General features: G+C 42.8%; 2 protein-coding genes across 4 annotated transcripts; one reads left to right on the forward strand and one right to left on the reverse strand.

Annotated features, from left to right (window-relative positions):
• Positions 1-1,957: 1,957 nt before the first annotated feature.
• On the reverse strand, positions 1,958-13,634 carry LOC129822770 (COP9 signalosome complex subunit 6). 2 transcript variants are annotated; one of them, XM_055881163.1, is made up of 10 exons: positions 13,528-13,634; positions 11,640-11,765; positions 6,755-6,886; positions 6,288-6,376; positions 6,024-6,086; positions 4,724-4,771; positions 4,519-4,633; positions 4,271-4,363; positions 2,589-2,689; positions 1,958-2,419 (listed from the first exon to the last, which is right to left on the reverse strand). In XM_055881163.1, the coding sequence occupies exons 1-10, from the start codon at positions 13,568-13,570 to the stop codon at positions 2,279-2,281; spliced, it is 951 nt and encodes a 316-aa protein (XP_055737138.1). In that variant the 5' UTR covers positions 13,571-13,634; the 3' UTR covers positions 1,958-2,278. The 2 variants fall into 2 exon arrangements, with proteins under 2 accessions (XP_055737138.1, XP_055737146.1); XM_055881171.1 differs by lacking the exon at positions 13,528-13,634 and adding an exon at positions 12,523-12,885.
• Positions 13,635-13,740: 106 nt separating this feature from the next.
• On the forward strand, positions 13,741-21,560 carry LOC129822756 (F-box/LRR-repeat protein 12-like). Of its 2 annotated transcripts, XM_055881151.1 has the most exons (3): positions 13,741-14,016; positions 14,140-14,215; positions 14,594-21,560. In XM_055881151.1, the coding sequence occupies exons 1-3, from the start codon at positions 13,916-13,918 to the stop codon at positions 15,617-15,619; spliced, it is 1,203 nt and encodes a 400-aa protein (XP_055737126.1). In that variant the 5' UTR covers positions 13,741-13,915; the 3' UTR covers positions 15,620-21,560. The 2 variants fall into 2 exon arrangements, with proteins under 2 accessions (XP_055737126.1, XP_055737117.1); XM_055881142.1 differs by having other exon boundaries at positions 13,993-14,016; positions 14,140-21,560.
• Positions 21,561-23,692: the final 2,132 nt, after the last annotated feature.

Genomic DNA, 23,692 nt, shown 5'->3' on the forward strand with positions numbered 1-23,692 from the left:
ATAGTTGAATGTGCTGACAACAAAATCACACAAATTATCAATGGAAATCAAATTTATCAACCCATGGAGGTCTGGATTTGGAGTCACACTCAAAATTAAAGTGGAAAACCACACTACAGGCTAATCCAACTTTGATGTAATGTCCTTAAAACAAGTCAAAATGAGGCTCAGTAGTGTGTGTGGCCTCCACGTGCCTGTATGACCTCCCTACAACGCCTGGGCATGCTCCTGATGAGGTGGCGGATGGTCTCCTGGGGGATCTCCTCCCAGACCTGGACTAAACCATCCTCCAACTCCTGGACAGTCTGTGGTGCAACGTGGCGTTGGTGGATGGAGCGAGACATGATGTCCCAGATGTGCTCAATTGGATTCAGGTCTGGGGAACGGGCGGGCCAGTCCATAGCATCAATGCCTTCCTCTTGCAGGAACTGCTGGCACACTCCAGCCACATGAGGTCTAGCATTGTCTTGCATTAGGAGGAACCCAGGGCCAACCGCAACAGCATATGGTCTCACAAGAGGTGTGAGGATCTCATCTCGGTACCTAATGGCAGTCAGGCTACCTCTGGCGAGCACATGGAGGGCTTTGCGGCCCCCCAAAGAAATGCCACCCCACACCATGACTGATTTCTGTAACTCCAAGTCAAACCGGTCATGCTGGAGGATGTTGCAGGCAGCAGAACGTTCTCCACGGCTTCTCCAGACTCTGTCATGTCTGTCACATGTGCTCATGTGCTCACTAAACTTGCTTTCATCTGTGAAGAGCACAGGGCGCCAGTGGCGAATTTGCCAATCTTGGTGTTCTCTGGCAAATGCCAAACGTCCTGCACGGTGTTGGGCTGTAAGCACAACCCCCACCTGTGGACGTCGGGCCCTCATGGAGTCTGTTTTTGACCGTTTGAGCAGACACATGCACATTTGTGGCCTGCTGGAGGTCATTTTGCAGGGCTCTGGCAGTGCTCCTCCTTGCACAAAGGCGGAGGTAGCGGTCCTGCTGCTGGGTTGTTGCCCGCCTACGGCCTCCTCCACGTCTCCTGATGTACTGGCCTGTCTCCTGGTAGCGCCTCCATGCTCTGGACACTACGCTGACAGACACAGCAAACCTTCTTGCCACAGCTCGCATTGATGTGCCATCCTGGATGAGCTGCACTACCTGAGCGACTTGTGTGGGTTGTAGACTCAGTCTCATGCTACCACTAGAGTGAAAGCACCGCCAGCATTCAAAAGTGACCAAAACATCAGCCAGGAAGCATAGGAACTGAGAAGTGGTCTGTGGTCACCATGAATCCGTTTCAACACTACTGGGCAGATGGCGTTGTGCAGACGAGCAGTTTGCTCATGTCAACATTGTGGGGGTATGGTCAGGCAAAAGCTACGGACAACGTACACAATTGCATTATCAATGGCACTTTGAAAGCACAGAGATACCGTGACGAGATCCTGAGGCCCATATCTGTACACAATTCCTAGAAGCTGAAAATGTCCCAGATCTTCCATGGCCTGCATACTCAGATATGTCACCCATTGAGCATGTTTGGGATGCTCTGGATCGAAGTGTACAACAGAGCTTTCCAGTTTCCGCCAATATCCAGCAACTTCGCACAGCCATTGAAGAGGAGTGGGACAACATTCCACAGGCAACAGCCTGATCAACTCTATACGAAAGATGTCATGCTGCATGAGGCAAATACTGACTGGTTTTCTGATCCCCGCCCTTAACTTTATTATTTTAAGTTATGTGACCAACTGATGCATATTTGTATGCCCAGTCATGTGAACTCCATAGATTAGTGCAGAATTTACTTTAATTGACCAATTCCCATATGAAATAACTCTGAACAAATTTCTAAATGTTTACTGTGTAGTTTGTAGGCCAATTGAATCTTAAGGATTTTTATATTAATCTGTTAGCTATCATTTTATATTTTTGGGATAAACAGAGGAATCAAAGTCCCACGAAAAATCAGCAGATCATTTATTACTTACAGAAACACGTAACAAAACAAAGCAAAAGGAAAAAAAAGTAATTTATTTTCGTGTACATGGATTCGTTAATGTGCATAGTCACAAACCTTAAACTGCGAGTGAGAAGTCTGTTTGTGTGTGATTTTATGGGGTAGACAAGTCGTCTGAGACACTTCTAGCATTTGCTACCTTTGAAAACAGTAAACTGGTTTGATGAGACACAACTAACAAAATACAGACAAGCAAATTAACATTTGCCGTGCTTGTGACCTCTTCGTCTCTTCTTTCATTCCCTCTCTCTCCCTCTCTGTCGCTCAGAAGAACAGTCCTCTCATCCTCCGGCCGATGCCCTGTCGATCGTACAACACGTTGAACTTGTTGATGAACTGGTTCATGCTGTTGCAGGTCTTGGTGATGGTACCTAGGTAAGCCATGAGGCCCACGTCATTGCATTGCTGAGGACAGAAGGAAGTAGATGCATATGCTTTTACAGTACTGTGCCAATCCAACCCATCTAAGCTCTAATGATTAAACACAACTAAGGTGATAATCTAAAGACAAAAGCCTAGACATGTTCACACCAAGAGCTGAGCATTGCAAAGTGCCTAAGTGGGGACAACTTACATCGTAGAAGTCGGTCTTGAATTTGATGGTGCTGAGAACAGGCAGTCTATGGCACAAAGCATTGGCTTCTCGGAGGATCTCGTGGTTAAACGGCACCTCTCCTGGGTCGTAACAGATCAGAAGGGGAGAGTGCGTCACAAAAGAGAGCATAAGGGTAGAAATACACACACAAGACAGTTGTTCGGATATACAGTGCATTCAGAAAGTATTCAGAGCCCTTGATTTTCCCCACATTTTATTACATTATCCTTTTATTCTAATATGGATTAAATAAAAAAATTATCAAGCTACACCCAATATCCCATAATAACAAAGCAAATTTGAAGAAAAAAAAAAATATGTAAATATAATCACATTTTCATAAGTATTCAGACCCTTTACTCTGTAATTTGTTGAAGCACCTTTGGCAGCGATTACAGCCTCGAGTCTTCTTTGGTATGACGCTACAAGCTTGGCACACCTGTATTTGAGGAGTTTCTCCCATTCCTGTCTGCAAATCATCTCAAGCTCTGTCAGGTTGGATGGTGAGCGTCGCTGTACAGCTATTTTCAGGTCTCTCCAGAGATGTTCGATCAGGTTTCAAGTCCGGGCTCTGGCTGGGCCACTCAAGGATATTCAGAGACTTGTCCCGAAGCCCCTCCTGTATTATCTTGGCTGTACCAACAGGACAATGATCCTAAGCGAAGTCCTGGGCGCTCTGGAGCAGGTTTTCATCAAGGATCTCTGTACTTTGGTCCGTTCATCTTTGCCTCGATCCTGACTAGTCTCCCAGTCCTTGCCGCTGAAAAACATCTCCACAGCATGCTGCTGCCATCACCATGCTTCACCGTAGGGATGGTGCCAGGTTTCCTCCAGATGTGACGGTTGACATTCAAGCCAAAGAATAGAATCTTGGTTTCATCAGAGCAGAGAATCTTGTTTCACATTGTCTGAGAGTCTCCAGGTGCCTTTTGGTAAACTCCAAGCAGGCTGTCATGTGCCTTTTACTGAGTGGCTTCTGTATGGCCACTACCATAAAGACCTGATTGGTAGAATACTGCCGAGATGGGAGAACCTTCCAGAAGGACAACCATCTCAACAGAGGAACTCTGGGGCTCTGTCAGAGTGACCATCGGGTTCTTGGTCACCTCCCTGACCAAGGCCCTTCTCCCCAGATTGCTCAGTTTGACCGGGCGGCCAGCTATAGGATGATTGTTGGTGGTTACAAACTTCTTCCGTTTAAGAACGATGGAGGCCAGTGTTCTTGGGGACCTTCAATGCTGCTGACATTTTTTTGTACCGTTTCGTTTCCCCAGATCTGTGCCTCGACACAATCCTGTCTTATGTAAATAACGTCTGTTTTCTTTTTAATATATTCGCTAAAAATTCCAAACCTGTTTTCGCTTTGTCCTTATGGGGTATTCTGTGTAGATTGCTGAGGATGTTTTGTTAATTTAATCAATTACAGAATAAGGCTGTAGCGTAACAAAACGTGGAAAAAGTCAAGGGATCTGAATAGTTTCCGAGGGCACTGTAGATAGTTGAGAAATCATATTGCGATTTTAAAGAAAGGGCTGGAAATGACTAAGGTAATAAAAACATTATTTCCAGACTCACTTGAACAGAGTCATATTCTTTCCAGACGCACTTGAACAGTCATATTCTTTCGGTCTTTCATCACACAGACACAGCGGTTCTCTCACCTGCTTCTACTGCTTTGACGTATTCCAGGATGACTTTCACCCTGCTGTGTAGCATCTTAATTGCACTGTGTTGGGCTATGAGGTGTTCTGCCACTGAACACAAGAGACACATAACAGGGAGAGTGTTTAAGAGTGCATTTGTAAACCTTTAGCTGTATCAGACGTACCGTGCAGATCAATTGCTGGGGAGGCGTTTTAAAATGGTGGGCCTTGTAAATGGGGGTATAGGCAGCCGTTACTATAGTTACCCGTTGAATTCTCCCCTGTGCCAGTGGCTGTCATGCGAGCCACGTGGTCCACTCCGATTCGCTCCGCCTCTTCTGTGGCCAGAGTGTACCCCAGCTCAGCAAACAACATGGTCGCCTGGGATTGGGCGATACGGGACAGCCAAGTTTACAAATCAGCCACTCGTACTAATCACAGTGATGTGTGTGGTAGGAGAGCTTGAGTTACCTCTCCGTTGATGATGTCGATGACAGACTCGTACACATTGACAGGGAGCTGGGAGAGACAGGACATATGTTTGAATTATCATATGTACTGTATCATGTCCAAGTAACAGTCTTGCATAAAAGCAAGTAACTTTCATTTAAAGATGGAATCCGTATTAGGGGAAACCGTTCGACTGTCCGTCTCAGCAACTTTGTTATTTGTTTTGTGGACAGTTAAAAAAAATACAGTACATATTCTGCTGTTCTATCACGCATGCAATGCTTGTCCGAGGGGGAAAATAACAGCATTTGTTGTTTGGAGCAACTTTATTGTTTTTGTAATAACCCAAATGGAAAGTTTCACAATGAAGGATTCCACCTTTAAGAATGTTTTCTACATTAACTCATAAGAGTCAAAGCCAGTGGAGGTGGGGTTTCTAAGAAGCTACATGGAATTGTTTTAAGAAAATCATACCAAGGATCATTTTGCTATTTGATTTTGAATTAAGACCCCTTGAAGTATCAACATTTTGATGAAAATGTGTATTTGGCCTTACTGCTGTTAGCCCATACAACCGCATTGAATAACATAACTACATGGAACAACCAATATTTTTTTGGGGGGGGGGCGCTAAAAGTTTGTTCTGAAGTGCCTATCCTATTTCTGAGAGATAATGCTTGCATTTAACCCCTTATTGTCGTCACCAAACAGTCTCCATATACTTCCATAAATGTTTTCAACTGTTACCGGGGGACCTTTAGACGAGTCTTGTGAGGCCTGTGGGCGTACTAGATGGGTCATATTAGTGGGTAGCCCAAACTGTTGGAACGCTACAGACAGACGTTGGCAGATTGGCTGTACCGACTTCAGACGAGTCCCAAGACGCTTAATAAGGGTCATAGAGCAAAATGAAGAACATTGTGTTCCTGAGAGTCCTCTCTCCATAGAGGGGTCATAAAAGTTTATAGGCCAAACCGTTAGGACGCTACATACGATTTTGTGAGAAGACAGATTTTCGGGATGTCTCATTGTCTGAAACAGCGCTCTAGCTCTGTCACCTCATGTTACATAGGCGGATGCGGTGGATTGCAAAAAAACACTATATCCAGTGGGTTTTGGGGGTGAAGAGTCAAGGGAGTGCAATTGAGATTCTCCCTTAGCCTCTATTGGTTGACCTAGCTAGCTATAGCTAGGCTACTCATGATGTATTGCTTGTATGTTTTTTTGCTTTTGAAGCGCTTTGAACAAAATGTGTTATGAAAAGCACTAAAGAAGATTAATTAATTATTATTATATAAACAATTCCAAATGAGAAACTCACATCTGTGTGTTTGGTCATTGGGTTGAGCTTGAGGAAGAGAGGACTCTCAATGATCTCACACACCTGAAGTGAAGAGAGAAGAAAAGCCAATAAGAAAACAGCATCCTGTGTTGGCCAAACAACCTCAACTGACATTTCAAATCACAACAATTCACTGACCAATTACAGGAAAAGTACATTTTACCATATGCCTCTAATTACTCCCCCATGGAACATGCCCCAACCTCATGGAACATGAAACGTAGTCCCCTTTGCTCTGCCTACCTGCTTGTGAATGTGGATGTCTGATTGGTCACAAGGACCGCCTGTGGTATACCAGCCCAGGAACTCCATGTCCTTGAAAACCTGTTTGACTGAGAGGCAGGTGTAGAGGTCAGGTGAAGAGGTCAGGTGAAGAGGTCAGGTGCCATATGAATCAAGCAGAACAGGAATACTGATCTAGGATCAGGTCCCCTACTAAAGTTAATCGTATTAATTGTGATTTAAAAAGGCAAAACCAATCGTAGACCAGAACTCCCAATGAGGTTTAGTTCCACCAAGGGCTTCAGGCACAAGCCTACTATGACATGTTGTGCTTCAGAGGTGGTGGGGAAACCATGACACAGCACAACATCATCACTTTTCATATTGCACTTTCATCACCATGAGTAATTAAGGGGAGTAAATGCCATCTGACCTGTAAGGTAGGTTAGTGAAATGAACACACACGGTGTATATATGATGAGACTCACATTGCTCCTCCTTGGTGTAGTAGTACTCCTTGTCAATGTGTGCTCGGTCATCTACCAATTGATGAAGCAGCTCAAAGGAGTTCATCACCTCGATGTTTCTACCCTCCTGCTTCCCGATCAGTGCGCCAATCACTGGGTGAAAAGGAAAGGATAAAATGCAACATGAAACAGCCGATTGGAAATCGATACACATATAGGCTATAGAAAAGCCCATTGAAACTGTCAATAACTGGAACCTCGGGCTGTGACGGACATGGAATTTTGGACGACAGTAATTGGCCAGAAAAATGACCGCAGTCTTTGACATAACTGTTCGAATAGGAACAGCTTTATGGACACATTTTCTCCTCTCCTCCTAACTGCATGTGCTGCCGTAGAAATAGAATGAATAGAACGGTCATCCCATTCAAGTCGATGCTGGCATAATGGGTGGACTGGCAGCCATTGTGAGTGTACCCATAGGAGCAAAGCAAGAACTAAAATATGTGCTGTGATTTGTTGATTCAACTCAACTGATAATACAAAAAAATACATTCCATTGCATGAGGCACCACGTGATCATTTGAATGAACATTCCACATTAACTGAAATCACCGCGTCACAATACCAGGCAGCCGTTGTGAGTATACCCATGAGTTTACCAGTCTAATTGGTTCCAAGCCCGTTCTAGTCATTCTATTTCTGTATGCTACATTGATGAGGGTATTGCATAAGCAACCAAAGCCTAGTTTGCTTGTTTCAGCAAATACGTTACATCACGTTATTAAGAGTCAAGAAACAGTCGAAACGCACAAATGCCTGGTTATCCCATCTTCAGTCATCTGTTCATTCTACATAAAAAAGGGTATTTAGAGGTATTTTATTCCATAACCATCTTCAGCGATAACCCTCGGTTATATGGTAATTGTAATAGCACAACTGTAACCATACCCATGTAAGACGCCCTTCCCACTGTTGCATTTGTTCTCTTGCAGTTTCTTAACTGAACAAAAATATAAAATGCAAAATGTAGGGTCACATGTCTCATGAGCTGAAATTAGATCTCAGAAATTTTCCATACGCGAAAAAATGCTTTTTTTCTCTCTTTTTGCAAACAATTGTTTCCATCCCTGTTAGTGAGCATTTCTCCTTCACCAACATAGTCCATCCATCTGACAGGTGTGGCATATCATGAAGCTGATTAAACTGCATGATCATTACACAGGTACACCTGGTGCTGGGGTCAATAAAAGGCCACTAAAATATACAGTTGCGTCACATCACAATGCAGCAGATGTTCCAAATTTTGAGGAAGCGTGCAATTGGCATGCTGACTGCAGGAATGTCCACCAGAGCAATTGCCAGAGAAGTTAATTTCTCTACCACAAGTTGTTCTAGAGAGTTTGGCAGTACGTCCAACCCGGCACCATACCACGTGTAACCGGGCCAGCCCAGGACCTCCACATCCGGATTCTTCACCGGCAGGATCGCCTGAGACCAGCCACCCGGACAGCTGAGGAAACTGTGGGTTTGCACAACCAAAGAATTTCTGCACAAACTGTCAAAAACCGTCTCCAGGAAACTAATCTGTGTGCTCGTCACTGGAGAAGTGTGCCAGTGGTCACCCATTTCAACTGTACTGTGCAGATTGCAGACAGCGTGTATTACATCATGTGGGCGAGCAGTTTGCTGATGTCAACGTTGTGAACAGAGTGCGCAATGGTGGGGGCGGGGTTATGGTATGGGCAGGCAAACGCTACCAAACCTAAATCTGTTTTACCTCATTTCTACCAGCATATCACATGTGCAACCAGAGAGAGAACCCCCCCCCCAAAAAACAACTCTAGACCACCTATACTCCATACGCATATAAAGCTCTCCCTCGCCCTCCATTTGGCAAATCTGACCATAATTCTACCCTCTTGATTCCTGCTAACAAGTAAAAACTAAAGCAGGAAGTACAAGTAACTCGTTCAATACGGAAGTGGTCAAATGACGCGGATGCTACGCTAAAGGACCCTTTTGCTAGCACAGAGTGGAATATGTTACAGGATTCGTCAAATGGCATTGAGGAGTACACCACCTCAGTCACCGGCTTCATCAATAAATGCATTGACGACGTTGTCCCCAGTGTCCGTTCGTACATTTCCCAACCAGAAGATATGGATTACAGGCCACATCCGCACCGAGCTAAAGCTGCTGCTTTCAAGGAGCGGGACACTAACCTGGACGCTTATAATAAAACCCGCTATGCCCTCAGACAAACCATCAAACAGGCAAAGCGTCAATACAGGACTAAGATAGAATCCTACTAGACTGGCTCTGACGCTCGTCGGATGTGGCAGGGCTTGCAAACTATTACGGACTACAAAGAGGAACACAGCCGCGAGCTGCCCAGTGACACGAGCCTACCAGATGAGCTAAATGCCTTTTTATTTCATGATCCCTTAGAGGCAAGCAACACTGAAGAATGCATGAGAGCACCAGCTGTTCCGGACGACTGTGTGATCACGCTCTCTGTAGCCGATGTGCGCAAGTCCTTTAAACAGGTCAACATTCAAAGCCGTGGGGCTAGACGGGTTACCGGCATGTATAGCCAAAGCATGTGCGGACCAACTGGCAAGTGTCTTCACCGACATTTTCAACCTCTCCCTGACAGTCTGTAATACCTATATTTCAAACAGAGCACCATAGTCCATGTGTCCAAGAAAGCGAAGGTAACCTGCCTAAATGATTACCGCCCAATAGCACTCAGGTCAGTAGCCATGAAGTGCTATGAAAGGCTGGTCATGGCTCACAACAGCATCCTCCCAGAAACCCTAGACTTCAATTTGCAATCCACCCCAACAGATCCACAGATGGCACAATCTCTATTGCACTTAACACTGCCCTTTCACACCTGGACAAAAGGAACACTTTTGTGAGAATGCTGTTCACTGACTACAGCTCAGTGTTCAACAACATAGTTTAGTGGTGAGCTTTGTGGGCACTAAGGACCCTGTGACTAAACACTCCCCTTGGCAACTGGATCATGGACTTCCTGACAGGCCGCCCCTAGGCGGTAACGGTAGGCAGCAGCACATCTGCCACGCTGATCCTCAACACTGGGGCGACTGCGTGGCCAAGCACATCTCCAACACCATGATTGAGTTTGCTGACACCAACAGTGCTAGGCCTGATCACCGACAGCGATGAGACAGCCTATAGGGAGGAGGTCAGAGACCTGGCAGTGTGGTGCCAGGACAACAAACTCTCCCTCATTGTGAGCAAGACAAAGGAGCTGATTGTGGTCTACTGGAAAAGGAGTGCCGAACAGTCCCATTAACATCGACGGGGCTGAGGTGGAGCGGGTCGAGAGTTTCAAGTTCCTTGGTGTCCACATCACCAACGAACTATCATGGTCCAAACACAACAAGACAGTTGTGAAGAGGGCAGGACAACACCTTTTCCGCTCCAGGAGAGTGAAAAGATTTGGCATTAGTCCCCAGATCCTCAAAGAGTTCTACAGCTGCACCATCGAGAGCATCCTGACCAGTTGCATCACTTCCTGGTATGGCAAGTGCTCGGCATCTGACTATAAGGCGGTACAGAGGGTAGTGCGTACGACCCAGTACATCACTAGGGCCAAGCTTCTTGACATCCAGGAACTATATACAAGGCGATGTCAGAGGAAGGTCCAAAAAATTGTTAGACTCCAGTCACCCAAGTCATACTCTTCTCTCAGCTACCACACGGCAAGCAGTACCGGAGCGCTAAGTCTAGAACCAAAAGGCTCTTTAACAGCTTCTTCCCCCAAGCCATAAGACTGCTAAACAATTAATCAAATGGCCACCCCGCTCTTTGTTTTTACACTGCTGCTACTCGCTGTTTATTATCTATGCATAGTCACTTAACAAATTACCTTGACTAAACTGTACCCCCGCACATTGACTCAGTACCTGTATATAGTATAGTATATAGTCTCGTTATTGTTATGTAATTTGTGTTACTTTTAGATTTTATTTTTTACTTTAGTTTATTTAGTAAATATTTCCTTAACTATTTCTTGAACTGCATTGTTGGTTAACGGCTTGTAAAGTAAGCATTTCACGGTAATACTGTTGTATTCGGCGCATGTGACAAATACGAATGTATTTGATTTGACAGTGAACAAAATTGCATTTTATCGATGGCAATTTGAATGCACAAAGATACCGTGATGAGATCCTGAGGCTGATTGTCGTGTCATTCATCCTCCGCCATCACCTCATGTTTCAGCATGATAATGCATAGCCCCATGTCGCAAGGATCTGTTACACTATTTCTGGAAGCTGAAAATGTCCCAGTTCTTCCATGGCCTGCATACTCACCACACCCATTGAGCATGTTTGGGATGCTCTGGATGAACGTGTACGACAGCGTATTACAGTTCCCGCCAATATCCAGCAACTTCGCACAGCCATTGCAGAGGAGTGGGACAACATTCTACAGGCCACAATCAACAGCCTGATCAACTCCATGTGAAGGAGATGCGCTGCATGAGGCAAATGGTGGTCACACCAGATGCTGACAGGTTTCCTGATCCACGCCCCTAATTTATTTTTAGGAATCTGTGACCAACAGATGCATAGCTGTATTCTCAGTCATGTGAAATACATAGATTAGGGCCTAATTAATTAATTTAAATGGACTGATTTTATATGAACTGTTACTCAGTAAAATCTTTGAAATTGTGGCAAGTTGGGTTTAAATGTTTGTTCAGTGTATTTTAATTATTGTCTTAACTTTGTAAAAAGTATTTCAACTTTAAGACATTTACAGAGCAATATATTGAACCAATTTCAATCTCATCCCCTTGTCCACTATTCCATGCCAAATGCAAGACTGTATAGAATTATTGGTATACTTAAACTGATGAGTCACATACCCTGCATGGGCCGCCCCTCCTGGGAGCGGATGCGAATCCAGTGGTCTGAGATGTTGAGGATGACTAGAGGATGCAGGGCAACAGAGACACTGCCGGTGACCCCAGACGCCATAACACTGGGGCTGGCTGTGGGACAGACAGAAAGAGGGTGGGTTTCCTTTACTTTTGGCCATCTCAGCCAAACATGGCCTAAGCACGACCACCTGCTTTCGAGCAAACAAAGCATCCGTGTTCTTGTATTGAATATTGTTGCTTTCTTTAGATTAATGTTACAATATCAGTGTGTCGTTGAATTGAGCTGGATTTGAACAAACATGTACCACTTGGTAATATACAGGAAAGGTACAGTGAGAACATTGATTCTACTCAGCAGAGCTTCAATTTATCAACAGTGCTATTCCAACTGACACGTTAAAAGATGTGAACATGAAGTTACTTAACTGCTGTAGCCATCTCCATCGCTATAGTTAACTACTAGCTCGGTGTGGAGGACCAATTACGTCGCTGTAATTAAGCTAGCTAAGAAAACAAAGTAGTTGGCTAATTAGCTAGCAATAGATACGCTAACGTTAGTTGTTTAAACTGCCGATGCTTAGTTAGCTAACTACTACAGAAGGACCAATCAATGTGTGACAGTTGAGGTCAAAAATTAACTAGCTAGTTAGCTAACAAGCAAATATTAACTGCAATCGTTTTGAAATTGCATAGATAATAATTAGGGTTGGGAATTCCCAGAAACCTCGCGAAACGACATCGCGATATGATATTTATTTTACCTTTATTTAACTAGGCAAGTCAGTTAAGAACAAATTCTTATTTTCAGTGACGGCCTAGGAACAGTGGGTTAACTGCCTTGTTCAGGGGCAGAACGACAGATTTTTACCTTGTCAGCTTGGGGATTCAATCATGCAACCTTTTGGTTTCTAGTCCAACGCTCGAACCACTAGGCTACCTGCCGACACATGTATTTCGCTTCTCACGATTCTATATGTATTGCAATTCGACGATCCAAACATATTGCTCACCATACAGTACGTCTGCTGCAGAGAGCCATGAGAAAACGATTCATGGAAATAAGTTCTGAAAACAAAATGGTCTCCCTATTTAAAAAGATAGAAAACAAGCTACTGTATGTACACTCTTAGTAAAAAGGTGATGTCTAGAACTTAAAGGGGTACTTCGGCTGTCCCCATAAGTGAACCCTTAGTGGTTCCAGATAGAAAAAAACATGTTCTCGGTAAAAAACCTTTTGGGTTCCATGTAGACCCCTTCCCACTAAGGGCCCTACATAGAACCAAAAAGGGTTCTACCTGAAACTAAAAAGGGTCATATCTGAAACTAAAAGGGGTTCTACTATCGGGACAGCCGAAGAACCCTTTACCTTTTTTCTAAGAGTGTATGAAAGAAAACTACTAGAGTTGGTGCAGGTACTGCAAACTAGCGCAAAAATTATATTGTCAAAACGTACGATAGATACTCAAAAATAATATCCCGATATGTAACTATAATTTTCTCGCTCAGCACTACTAATAACACCGGTACAGCACGCACAAATACTAACTGGGACAGCCACGTTAGCTAAATTAGCTAGTTATGCCAACTAAAGTTAGCTAGCCTCGCTGAAGTAACGTTAGAGAACGCAAAGGAGACATAATGGCAAGCTAAACATGAGCTAACACCATCGACAAAGGAGTAAAGTTAGCGCCAACACTATATATATATATATATATATATATATATATATATATATATATATATATATATATATATATATATATATATATATATATATATATATATATATATATATATATATATATATATATATATATATATATACAACCTTGTCAAAATAAGATAAATAAATTGTGCTTAAGGATATTATTACCGGCCCCATCCACTTCCATTCCACCACCGTTGCTCGTCGCCATCTTGTGGTACTGACAGCTGCGCAAGCGCAATAGAACAATGCTTTTTCCCCCAACCGCTAAGGGGCAGTGTTTGTTTGCTGCATTTACACAGCAGATTTGGTGATGCATGTTTTGGAAATTCTGAAATTGTTATGCTTATTTACTATTTTATTTTTTACACCCTTGTATATATATATCTGGTAACGTTACTCTCACATAAAAGGTGTTAATTTCGCACATGGTTTTAAGAACGTGTAGGAACGTTATCGCTTAAGCAATCGTTTGTGCAGGGTTCATTACTTGAATGCAACTTTGGTACGTCGGTGTATTTTGTCCGTGTACTCGACGGTACTTTTTGTTTACAAAATGGCAGACTTTAGAACTTCTACTCTCGATTATTTCCCAGAGAACATTTTAATTGATATTTTATCATATTTAGGTGTGCGAGAGCTCATCAGAACTGGAAGGTAAAACAAGTTAGCTAGTTGACGTCTGTGTTCAACATAAATATCCAAGATAGTTAGCTAGCAAACGTTAGCTTAAAAAAAAACACGTATCTTTGTCATGCCATTCATATGGTGTATTTGCAGGGTGTGTAAGAGATGGAGACGCCTTGTAAAAGACCAACGACTATGGCGAGCTGTTGATCTAACTACATGGAAAGGGGTAAGAATGGTGCCTATTGCATGATGATCTTACCCTTTCATGACTTGACATGAAAAGATTTCTGAGGCTGCTATGTCTAAAGACGTCAGCCGTTTTGTGGTATATCCATGTCTCTCAGGTCCTACATACAATGATATTTCAGCAGACTTGATTCGAGTATTGATAACTTCCTGTTTGAGGCCTCTCACCTTCTGCAACCAAAATACAATGTTGATGCTTGCATTGAAGGCTTATTTCCTACCTGTTGACGAGCTAACTCTAAAGAATGTTCAAGTCATCACTCAAACACTGATGCATTGTTTCTTCTCCATGTCTCCCTCATTGGATGTTGTCGTTCTACAACTGCTCTCCCTGCCCTTGGTGTCCATTTTGGGTCAGGTGACGTCGCGCATGCTGTGGGTTCTACTGCGCCAGTATCTGGGCACTGGGCTCCGATGCCTGCAGCTGCGTGGCTTGCTGCTCTCTGCTAGAGGCGGGGCATTTCTCTCAGAGTCCTGGCTTAAGGCTTTGTCCTCCAGGTGCCCCCGTCTGCGCAGTCTTTCCCTGCTGCACGCAGACCTGAGAGGCTTGCGTAGCTGCCAGCTCCTGCCCACAACGCTGCAGGTCCTAGAGTTGCGTGGCTGTGAGCTACCACAGGGCTTTTTCACCCAGACCCCACCCAGTCCTGAGAATCAAGCTGGAGCTGCATCAACTGCTGCTACTCAGCAACAGGGACGCGGTCAGACTGGAAAAGTGCCTGCCTCCACGTCAGGGATTGCCATTGAGATGTTGGTCCTTGATAACGTGCCCTCCTTCACAGACCTGCACCTGCAGAGTCTGGCATCTTGGTTGAAGCTTAGCCGCCTAGAGCTGCGCAACGTCCTTCGGGTCACAGCGGAAGGTCTTAGGCGCAGTGCTGCCCAAGAAACCGACTCGGGCTTAAACGGGCTCTCCAGGCTCAAGTACCTGGAGATAGGGCACTTTGGACGGCCTGGCGCCCAACTACAGATGGCCTCCCTGGGGCTGGGGGTGGGCTGGCTCGGCCTAGAGGAGCTAAGCCTTGGCGGTAAGGAGGTGGGACCAGGCCTGCTGTCTGCCAGCCGCCTGAGGGACCTGAAGCGCCTGCGCCTCAGATGCTGCAAGCTGAGGGAGATGCAGGTGCTACGGAGCTGCAGGACGCTGCGGGAGCTGCGTCGGTTGGAGTTCTGTGAGGTGTTCTTCCAGGTTTGCCCAAAGACACCAGAGAGGGGGGGGGAGAGGCAGGTTGAGGAGGGGAGGGAGGATGGCGCAGACGGTGGTGATGGAAGCAATGATAAACTGGATGAGAATGACCCTGTGCCAAGTCTGCGCCGTTCACTTGCTGCTCTGCTGCCACAATGTACACTACTATTCACCAACTGCACTGTTACAATAACATCAGACTAGATTACATACTATGTTACACATCTGGTTCCCTTATTCTACTGTGGTGAAAATACAAGCTGTCAAAGCTATACTTAAAACCTGTTTGCAAACTCTCATGAATCACCTTTTTGTTGATATATGTAGAAAACAAATGTACCCATTAACAAACCCAATCAAAATCTATTTTAAACTTTTATACAGCTGTGCAATTGAACAAAAAAGACACAGTTAATGGTTACACAAACACATGCAATGAACTGTCGCACAGGAAATGTAATGTTTCAATTCCACCCCTAGACCAGGGCTATTCAGCTCTTAAAGGCACTGCATGGTCAATCCAATGTCTGCAGTAGCCGTATAGCATTTACTGCGATTCGGCCTCTGCATGCCTCCGGAGGCTGCCTTGAGAAGAGATTCAATTAATATATTGCAACTGGGAGGTTTCAGTAGGCTAGAAGTAGCCCACTAGTTTTGCTAGCTGGCCCCCTCAAGTCTAGGGGGGAAAAAACTCTGGTTGTGTGATTCTCCAAAGAATTATGTTGCCTATATTAAGATATGAGAAAGTACAAATTAGAACTGTTTTAACCTTTTTCCACCAAGAAACTAATAAGAATTTGTTCTTAACCGACTTGCCTGGTAAAATAAATTAATTGCAAAGTAGAACATACTTCAATAGATCATGAATAAACAAATATCCAGGAAATAGGATCAAGCTCTCTCAATCTGTAAAACACACTCAACATTTATCCCAAACTTGGTCCTGCCCCCCCCCCCCCCACCTAGGTGCACGTGTAGTTTTCTGTCCTGGCACTACACAGCTAATTGAAATAACCAACATCATCAAGCTTTGATCGTTTGAGTCAGCTGTGTAACCGATGTGAAATGGCTAGCTAGTTAGTTAGCGGGGTGCGCGCTAATAGTGTTTCAATCGGTAACGTCACTCGCTCTGAGACCTTGAAGTAGTTGTTCCCCTTGCTCTGCAAGGGCCACGGCTTATGTGGAGCGATGGGTGGCTGTTGTCGATGTGCGCAGAGGGTCCCTGGTTCGAGCCCCAGGTAAACAAACAAAGGTGTTACATAATACTAGGGCAAAAAACTAAAAATGCAACCGGAGGGGCCAAGTTCGGGAAACCCTGATCTAACACCGTTATCCAGAACATAAGAAAGATGGAACAATGCAAGCATGGCAATATACACTGAGTGTACAAAACATTAAGAACACCTGCTCTTCCCACGACAGACTGACCAGTTGAATCCGGGTGAAAGCTTTGATCCCTTATTGATGTCATTTGTTAAATCCACTTCAAATCAGTGTAGATGAAGGGGAGGAGACGGGTTAAAGAACGATTTTTAAGCCTTGAGACACAGATTCTATATGTGTGCCATTCAGACGGTGAATGGGCAAGACAAAAGGTTTAAGTGCCTTTGAATGGGGTATGATAGTAGGTGCCAGTGTAACCGGCCCTGTACCGGAAGATAGGGCTCTGGACACAATTCTGACAGTTGTCTCTATTAATGACTGCATGGAATGGATACAAATACAAGGCAAGAGTGAATGCTGCCGTCTGGACTCCATACAAGTATATTTGCCTCTCCTCATCACGCTCTGAGCAAACTGAGGAGTAAAAGCATGGCTCCCATTGATGACATCACAGCATTAACATAATTTAAAAAATAAATACAATAAAATAGTTTACTCTTGAAAGTAAATGTAATACATCTCAAAATAACCTTAAAATAAATATATGAGGGATTTTATCAGTAAAAATATATAAAGGATATTTTACACATGTTACACCAGGCGCATCAGTTTGTGTCAAGAACTGCAACGCTGCTGGGTTTTTCACGCTTAACAGTTTCCTGTGTGTATCAAGACTGGTCCAAATGACATCCAGCCAACTTGACACAACTGTGTGAAGCATTGGAGTCGACATGGGCCAGCATCCCCGTGGAACGCTTTCGACACCTTGTAGAGTCCATGCCCGGACGAATTGAGGCTGTTCTGAGGGCAAAAGGGGCTGCAACTCAATATTATGATGGTGCTCCTAATGTTTTGTACACTCTGTGTATATGGCTATGGTTAGCATCATTTGAAATGAACATGCTACATTATTACCGTGGCAATCCAGCATCAGTGGATAGAAGAAAGAAAAAAAAATACCATGGAAATGATTGCATCACAATACCAGGCAGCCAAAGATTCAATAAAGGACTCAATGGTTGCGTTCGTAAATTCACTCTGGCTATCTACTCTGATTTCAGAGCACTCATCTGAGTGTGAGTGCAGAATAACTGATTCATTTACGAATGCTCAACACCCGTTGAATATGGCCGGTGTGAGTAAAAAGTCAGCAAAAAGTACAGTTAGGCACCAACTCTCTTAATAACATGAGAACAGCCTAACCTGTTCTTCTAGGGCAAGTAAAATGGTCAGAGTGAGGTGTTCTCTTATTTGTGTCTGGAAGTAGCGAGCCAGTTAGCTTTGGTCAGAACACTCACACCAACTATACTCCTCGGCCAGAGCGTCCAGTGTGCGCTCTGAGTTTACAAATGGACAATCTGACAATGCTCTGAGTTTACAAACGCCCAGAGCTCACTCTGGCACGCCAGATTACATTTCCGAACACACCCAATGGCACACAGACATTATTTTGACCAGACTGGTGCAAATTCAACAAATCTGATCTAACAAAGTGGATATTGGTCAAATCAGTCAAGATTGATGTATTTTAATAGGCCCACAATATGGTTACTAAAGCCTGATTTTGATATATTTGGCTGTTTTCGCAGCATAACATGTAGAAGCTGTTCCTTTTCAGGTTTAGAAGAAGTGAGTGCTAAATGCTAACTCCCGTTCATATAAGCTGGTTAGCATAGCTAGCATACAGAAATTGGTGGTGGTAGTCAGTCATTTTTAACTGTAATGCAGTTGATTGGTAACGATGTGTTGGGGCTTGACATCCATACAAGCATTATACTCCGGTTTTTACCTCAACATAGTGTGAAATACACATAAACAATAGTCTGAATGTAGGCACATTTTGCTGGGGGGCAATGAGGAGACTTTGGTGTCTTTCTCCCACGCGTTTCCATGGCAATTCCATTGTTTTGGTAGAGTTCGATTTACCTCTTTACTGTATCTATTGCAAGTGTACCCAATGAGTTTACCAGTGGAATTGCAAGGGTTAGAGCTTCTAAACCCATTCTATGCATTATATTTATATGGGGTAAACATCCTGCTTTTACTTCCTGCTTTGCTCCTAGGTTGAAAAAAATACAAGTTAAGGCAACTTAATCATTGAAAATGAACACTTTCATTGACTAACGCCGTTGCCGAGCTGGACCATGCTATGTGTTTGCTGAGTAATTAGCTGAAATTTACTATGATTGTGTTTATTTTCCACTTTGATGGCGAACTTTCTGTACTGCTACCATTTACTCCGAGTCATTTTGCTCTGGAGCTGGTCCAATTAATTTGTTTATTTTCAAAACGCTTCTGCATGGAATTATCACATTTTCTTAACCTTTATATCTTCGACCTTGCTCCAAGGTAATTTGCCAAAGATAATTTATATAAAGAGGTATAGAAAACGCTTATTCAATAGATATCCCTGATCACGCTTGTAGGCGATGTCATGGCGACATTAGCTAGCTAAGCTCATGCGCAGAAACACGTCATTGGGTCGAACGCTTGTGTTGTGCCGAACTACGCATGTGCAGGCTGTCAAATCAAAGTCACTCGTCCGACATCAAGTTGTTTAAAAAAAGGAAAAACTTGTCAGTTTGTCACTTTCAAGAGGTTGTAGTATGCCAGTTTCAACTACATTGGCTCGAATCTAGGTTTTGCCTTTAGATTTCGTGAAAATTAACAACTAAGGACATGGTTTTTTTTACTTCTCCCATTGACTTGCCAAACCCCGGTCTGGTCTGTCGAGTCTACTTCGAGAAGCATTCCCGGATGTATCGGGATATTGGGCCTCTGGGTTTAGAAACTCTGTTACCTAGCTTTGCTCTTGGGTACACTTGCAATGGGGGAGTATAGGTGAGGTTTTTGAGCTGTGTGTCTCATGTCTTCCCTGTTCCTTCATGCGCAGTGATGCAGCTGGTCTCTCCAGAGATGCAGGGCACTACCCTCCCCAGAGTGATGCAGGGCACTACCCTCCCCAGAGCAAAAAAAAAATGAAAAAGCTTCAGTTCGTCTTGGGTGCTTATTTTATGTGGTTGAAATCACCTAAAGCAAGACCGATTCAAGACCGAATGGTCCCGGACCCCTTATGGACAGGGACCACTCAGAAATGGTTAAGACTCAAGAGAAATAAATGAAACACAAAAAAACACGGACAACGCACAGACATGAAATTGAAACAGAAACAATGATGCCTGGGGAAGGAACCAAAGGGAGTGACATACAGCTTAGCCAAATACATTTAAACTCAGTTGTTCACAATTCCTGACATTTAATCCTAGTAAAAATTTCCTGTCTTAGGTCAGTTAGGATCACCACTTTATTTTAAGAATGTGAAATGTCAGAATAATAGTAGAGAGAATGATTTATTTCAGCTTTTATTTATTTCATCACATTCCCAGTTGGGTGAAGACATCTCAAGACACAGGTGATGGCTGTGTGTGAAGTTTGCATTTCCTGGCGTACAGGAAATGTCCTGTAACAACAGGGTGAGCAAATTAAGATCCTACACCTATTCCTTGTCCAAAGGAAAATTAACTGACGGAATATCCTCTATTGCGCTGTTTCGTAGTTTGGATGAATGTGTGGAGAAAAGCAAATATTGAACAATGTTGATATGGTGCAATTATGGCATAATTTATCACATCAAAGAAAAAGGTAATAAATTATCATTTTAGCTATTATTGAGAAATTGATTATACATCCAATACATTAAGTAGGCCTACCTTACATGTTTTAATATTTCGTTTGTAAAATGTAATATCAGACATATTGGTTTATTTCCAGGTGGCTCGATTCGTGTTGAAGGCCAGTCAAGCTCTTACATTCTAGTAGTCTATTTCAATAATGTTTAAGCAACATTAAACCATACCGATCGAGAAAATGCTAGATTATGCAAGAAATGCAAGATGTTGCTAATGTTAACCTGACAAATGAAATGACGCACAAAACAGAAGAACTAGGTTCGAGAATTTCGAGAGCGCAGCTGAACTGCATGCTATAGATAGACGTTCACATAATTGCTTAACTGTGATAGCCTATATGCCCGACATTACATCAGCTGTAGGCTACTGGTTCAGTGTGCCCAGTCTTGAATGGGAAACTATACTGTATGTTGTAAACGATGAGCTGAGAGACACAAACATGGAAAGGGTACAGAGCTCTATGCATAGAATAGAGCTTGTGGACATGGCGGTGGGTAAAGGATGCTGCAGTGTTAGTCGCGAGACAAACTGAATTTATCCGTGGATTGGTCTCGTGCATCAAAAGTTATAATAGTAAGTAGTTATTATGGATAGGCCTGTAGTCCAACTAAAATTGTTTATTGGAATAAAACGGTCTTTAACCTATAGCGTGCAATATCTGTCTATTTTCAGTGATTTGATTCCGACGGGGTACAAAATTAACGTTCAAGAAAGACATAATTCCAAACATCAAAGTTATAAGCTAGACTATGTCGTTAATGTTATTGTTTAGCCTCCTGCATAAACAGGCTAAATATTGACAATTATTATATATTTTATAATACTGGCACAGCATAATGCAATTTTCTGTCATGTAATATGGTAATGTACTATTTTATAGTACGTACTGAGCAGGTCTATAGTCTACATAAAAAAGGAATGAATAAAAAATATGAATGAGATAGTAGGCCTACTGTAAAATATCACATTTTCCGTTAACCTGACGCAATGAAATGTAGACTTGCATGCTGCAATTTGTGAGAGTGGAATTATTCTGGTTGAAAATAAAGATTTAGTCTACTGTATGAATATCACTATATGGTGTTTAACATTTTATGTGAAAATGTATAACAATAAACTTAACCACCAACCTATACCTAAACATGTAGGTGTGTAGGCTACTGCAGGGCAGGCTATACCATAAAACATTAAATAGGGTCAATAGAATAACATTCTGCGTAGCCTGAAGATTGATTTTCACATGTATTTCTGCTCCAGAAAAAAATAACATGTTCTTTATTGATTAATACACTCACCTAAGAGAAGTAAACTCTTATCATTAGATAACTATAGTTACACAATAATATATTTGTGTAAATATTTACAAACACATGTAGTATATTACACGTTATTATGTTACTAAGAATGTTTAATAAGGATCAGGGATGACCTCTGGCACAGCATAATGCAAGTCCATCCAACAAGCAATATTACACGTTAATACTGTAACATGTAATTACTATACCACATGACCATAGCTATTTGCCCATATGGGTCGTCAACTGAATCTCTACTTTTCATCTGCATTTCCAAACAACCAAAGTGAGACGGGAGAAAATAAAAACAATATAATAATAATAATAATGATATATGCCATTTAGTAGACGCTTTTATCCAAAGTGACAAAGTCATGCATGCATACATAATCTGTCCTCTCTCTTGACTGAATCTGTGTCCTTCTTCGTGCCATTACGTCGCTGCATTGGATTTTCACTGAAGGTTCATTTTTAAGTCATCACCTGGCATGCTGGTGGTTCAGAAGACCTTCATCATGTTGCTCAACAAGAGTAACTTTTTAGGGATATGTATGACAAATAATTTGAAACCTTTACAGATATGTATGGGGCTATGATTGCACCGTTAATTGAAGAACGTAAGGGATCCCAATAAAATACCAAATACCAAACGTGAAAGATATTGACAAGAAACTATTTTTAAATTTCACAACTGCTATCATATAGCCCAACAATTTCCTTTGAAGTCAATCAACCAATTTAGGCAGCATATGTACTGCAGTCTATTTTGTTTCACTATACAGTAAGAAGAATATCAAAGTAAATGTCCCATTACGAATTATGTTCAACATTTCTGGCAGTGTGTGTGTGTGTGTGTGTGTGTGTGTGTGTGTGTGTGTGTGTGTGTGTGTGTGTGTGTGTGTGTGTGTGTGTGTGTGTGTGTGTGTGTGTGTGTGTGTGTCTGCGCGAATGTGTGTACCTGTGCTTTTCCCTGTCAAGTTTAGGGTCTGTCACGCTAAGGCTGCGTTCAGACAGACAGACCAATTCTGATATTTTTTATTTTTCCCAATAATTGGTCTTTTAACCAATCACATCAGATCTTTTCACAATCAGATATTTTTCACAGCTGATCTGATTGGTTAAAATACCAACTGTCTAAACGCAGCCATAAACCCTCACAAAACTCATATATTTGTTTTTACACTGCTGCTATTCGCGGTTTATTATCTATGCATAGTCACTTTACCCCTACCTACATGTACAAATTACCTCAACTAACCTGTACCCCCACACATTGACTCTGTACCGGTTTATTGCCTCGTTATTGTTATTTTATTGTGTTACTTTTTATTTCATTTTTTACTTTAGTTTATTTAGTAAATATTTTCTTAACTCTATTTCTTGAACTGCATTGTTGGTTAAGGGTTTGTAGTAAGCATTTCAAGGTAAGGTAATTTCAAGGTAAACTGCTGTATTTGGCGCATGTACCAAATACAATTGTATTTATTTGATATGTGTCTTGGCACCCTCACTTAGCACATTGATATTGACAAGATAGTCAAGTGACCGCTCTAACATTGGAAATGCCTTTCCGCAAAGATGGAAGGCAGGCAGGATGAGGCGAGATCAGGTGCGACCATTCTAGCTAGTGAGAGGGCAGATACGTGTGTGAACAACAGGCCAATGAGACTGCGCCATTATAACGTCTGTGACAGCATGGGCAGCGCCATTGAGGCTATCTACATTTCAAAGTAGTCAATTTTGTTCTTTTTCATTGGCTGATTGCTCCCAACTCATAGGAATCCCTAACCAGTTGACTACTTTCAAATGGTGGAAGCCCTAAATAGCAATGTCCTTGCTAAAATGGATGACGCCTCTATCTATCTCTATGACAACAGGCACAAGTCCACAATAAAGTATATATAGATTTT

The sequence above is a fragment of the Salvelinus fontinalis genome, chromosome 2 (genome assembly GCF_029448725.1).
Source record: "Salvelinus fontinalis isolate EN_2023a chromosome 2, ASM2944872v1, whole genome shotgun sequence".
In the NCBI taxonomy this organism is placed as follows: domain Eukaryota; kingdom Metazoa; phylum Chordata; class Actinopteri; order Salmoniformes; family Salmonidae; genus Salvelinus; species Salvelinus fontinalis.

Coding starts and splice junctions, on each gene's coding strand:
- LOC129822770 (XM_055881163.1), bottom strand. CDS start 13,570: ATGGCGACGAGCAACGGTGGTGGAATGGAAGTGGATGGGGCCG. Junction 6,377..6,754: donor CTACACCAAGGAGGAGCAAT/GTGAGTCTCATC, acceptor CCTGCCTCTCAG/TCAAACAGGTTTTCAAGGAC. Junction 2,420..2,588: donor TCAAGACCGACTTCTACGAT/GTAAGTTGTCCC, acceptor TTCTGTCCTCAG/CAATGCAATGACGTGGGCCT.
- LOC129822756 (XM_055881142.1), top strand. CDS start 14,288: ATGTCTAAAGACGTCAGCCGTTTTGTGGTATATCCATGTCTCTCAGGT.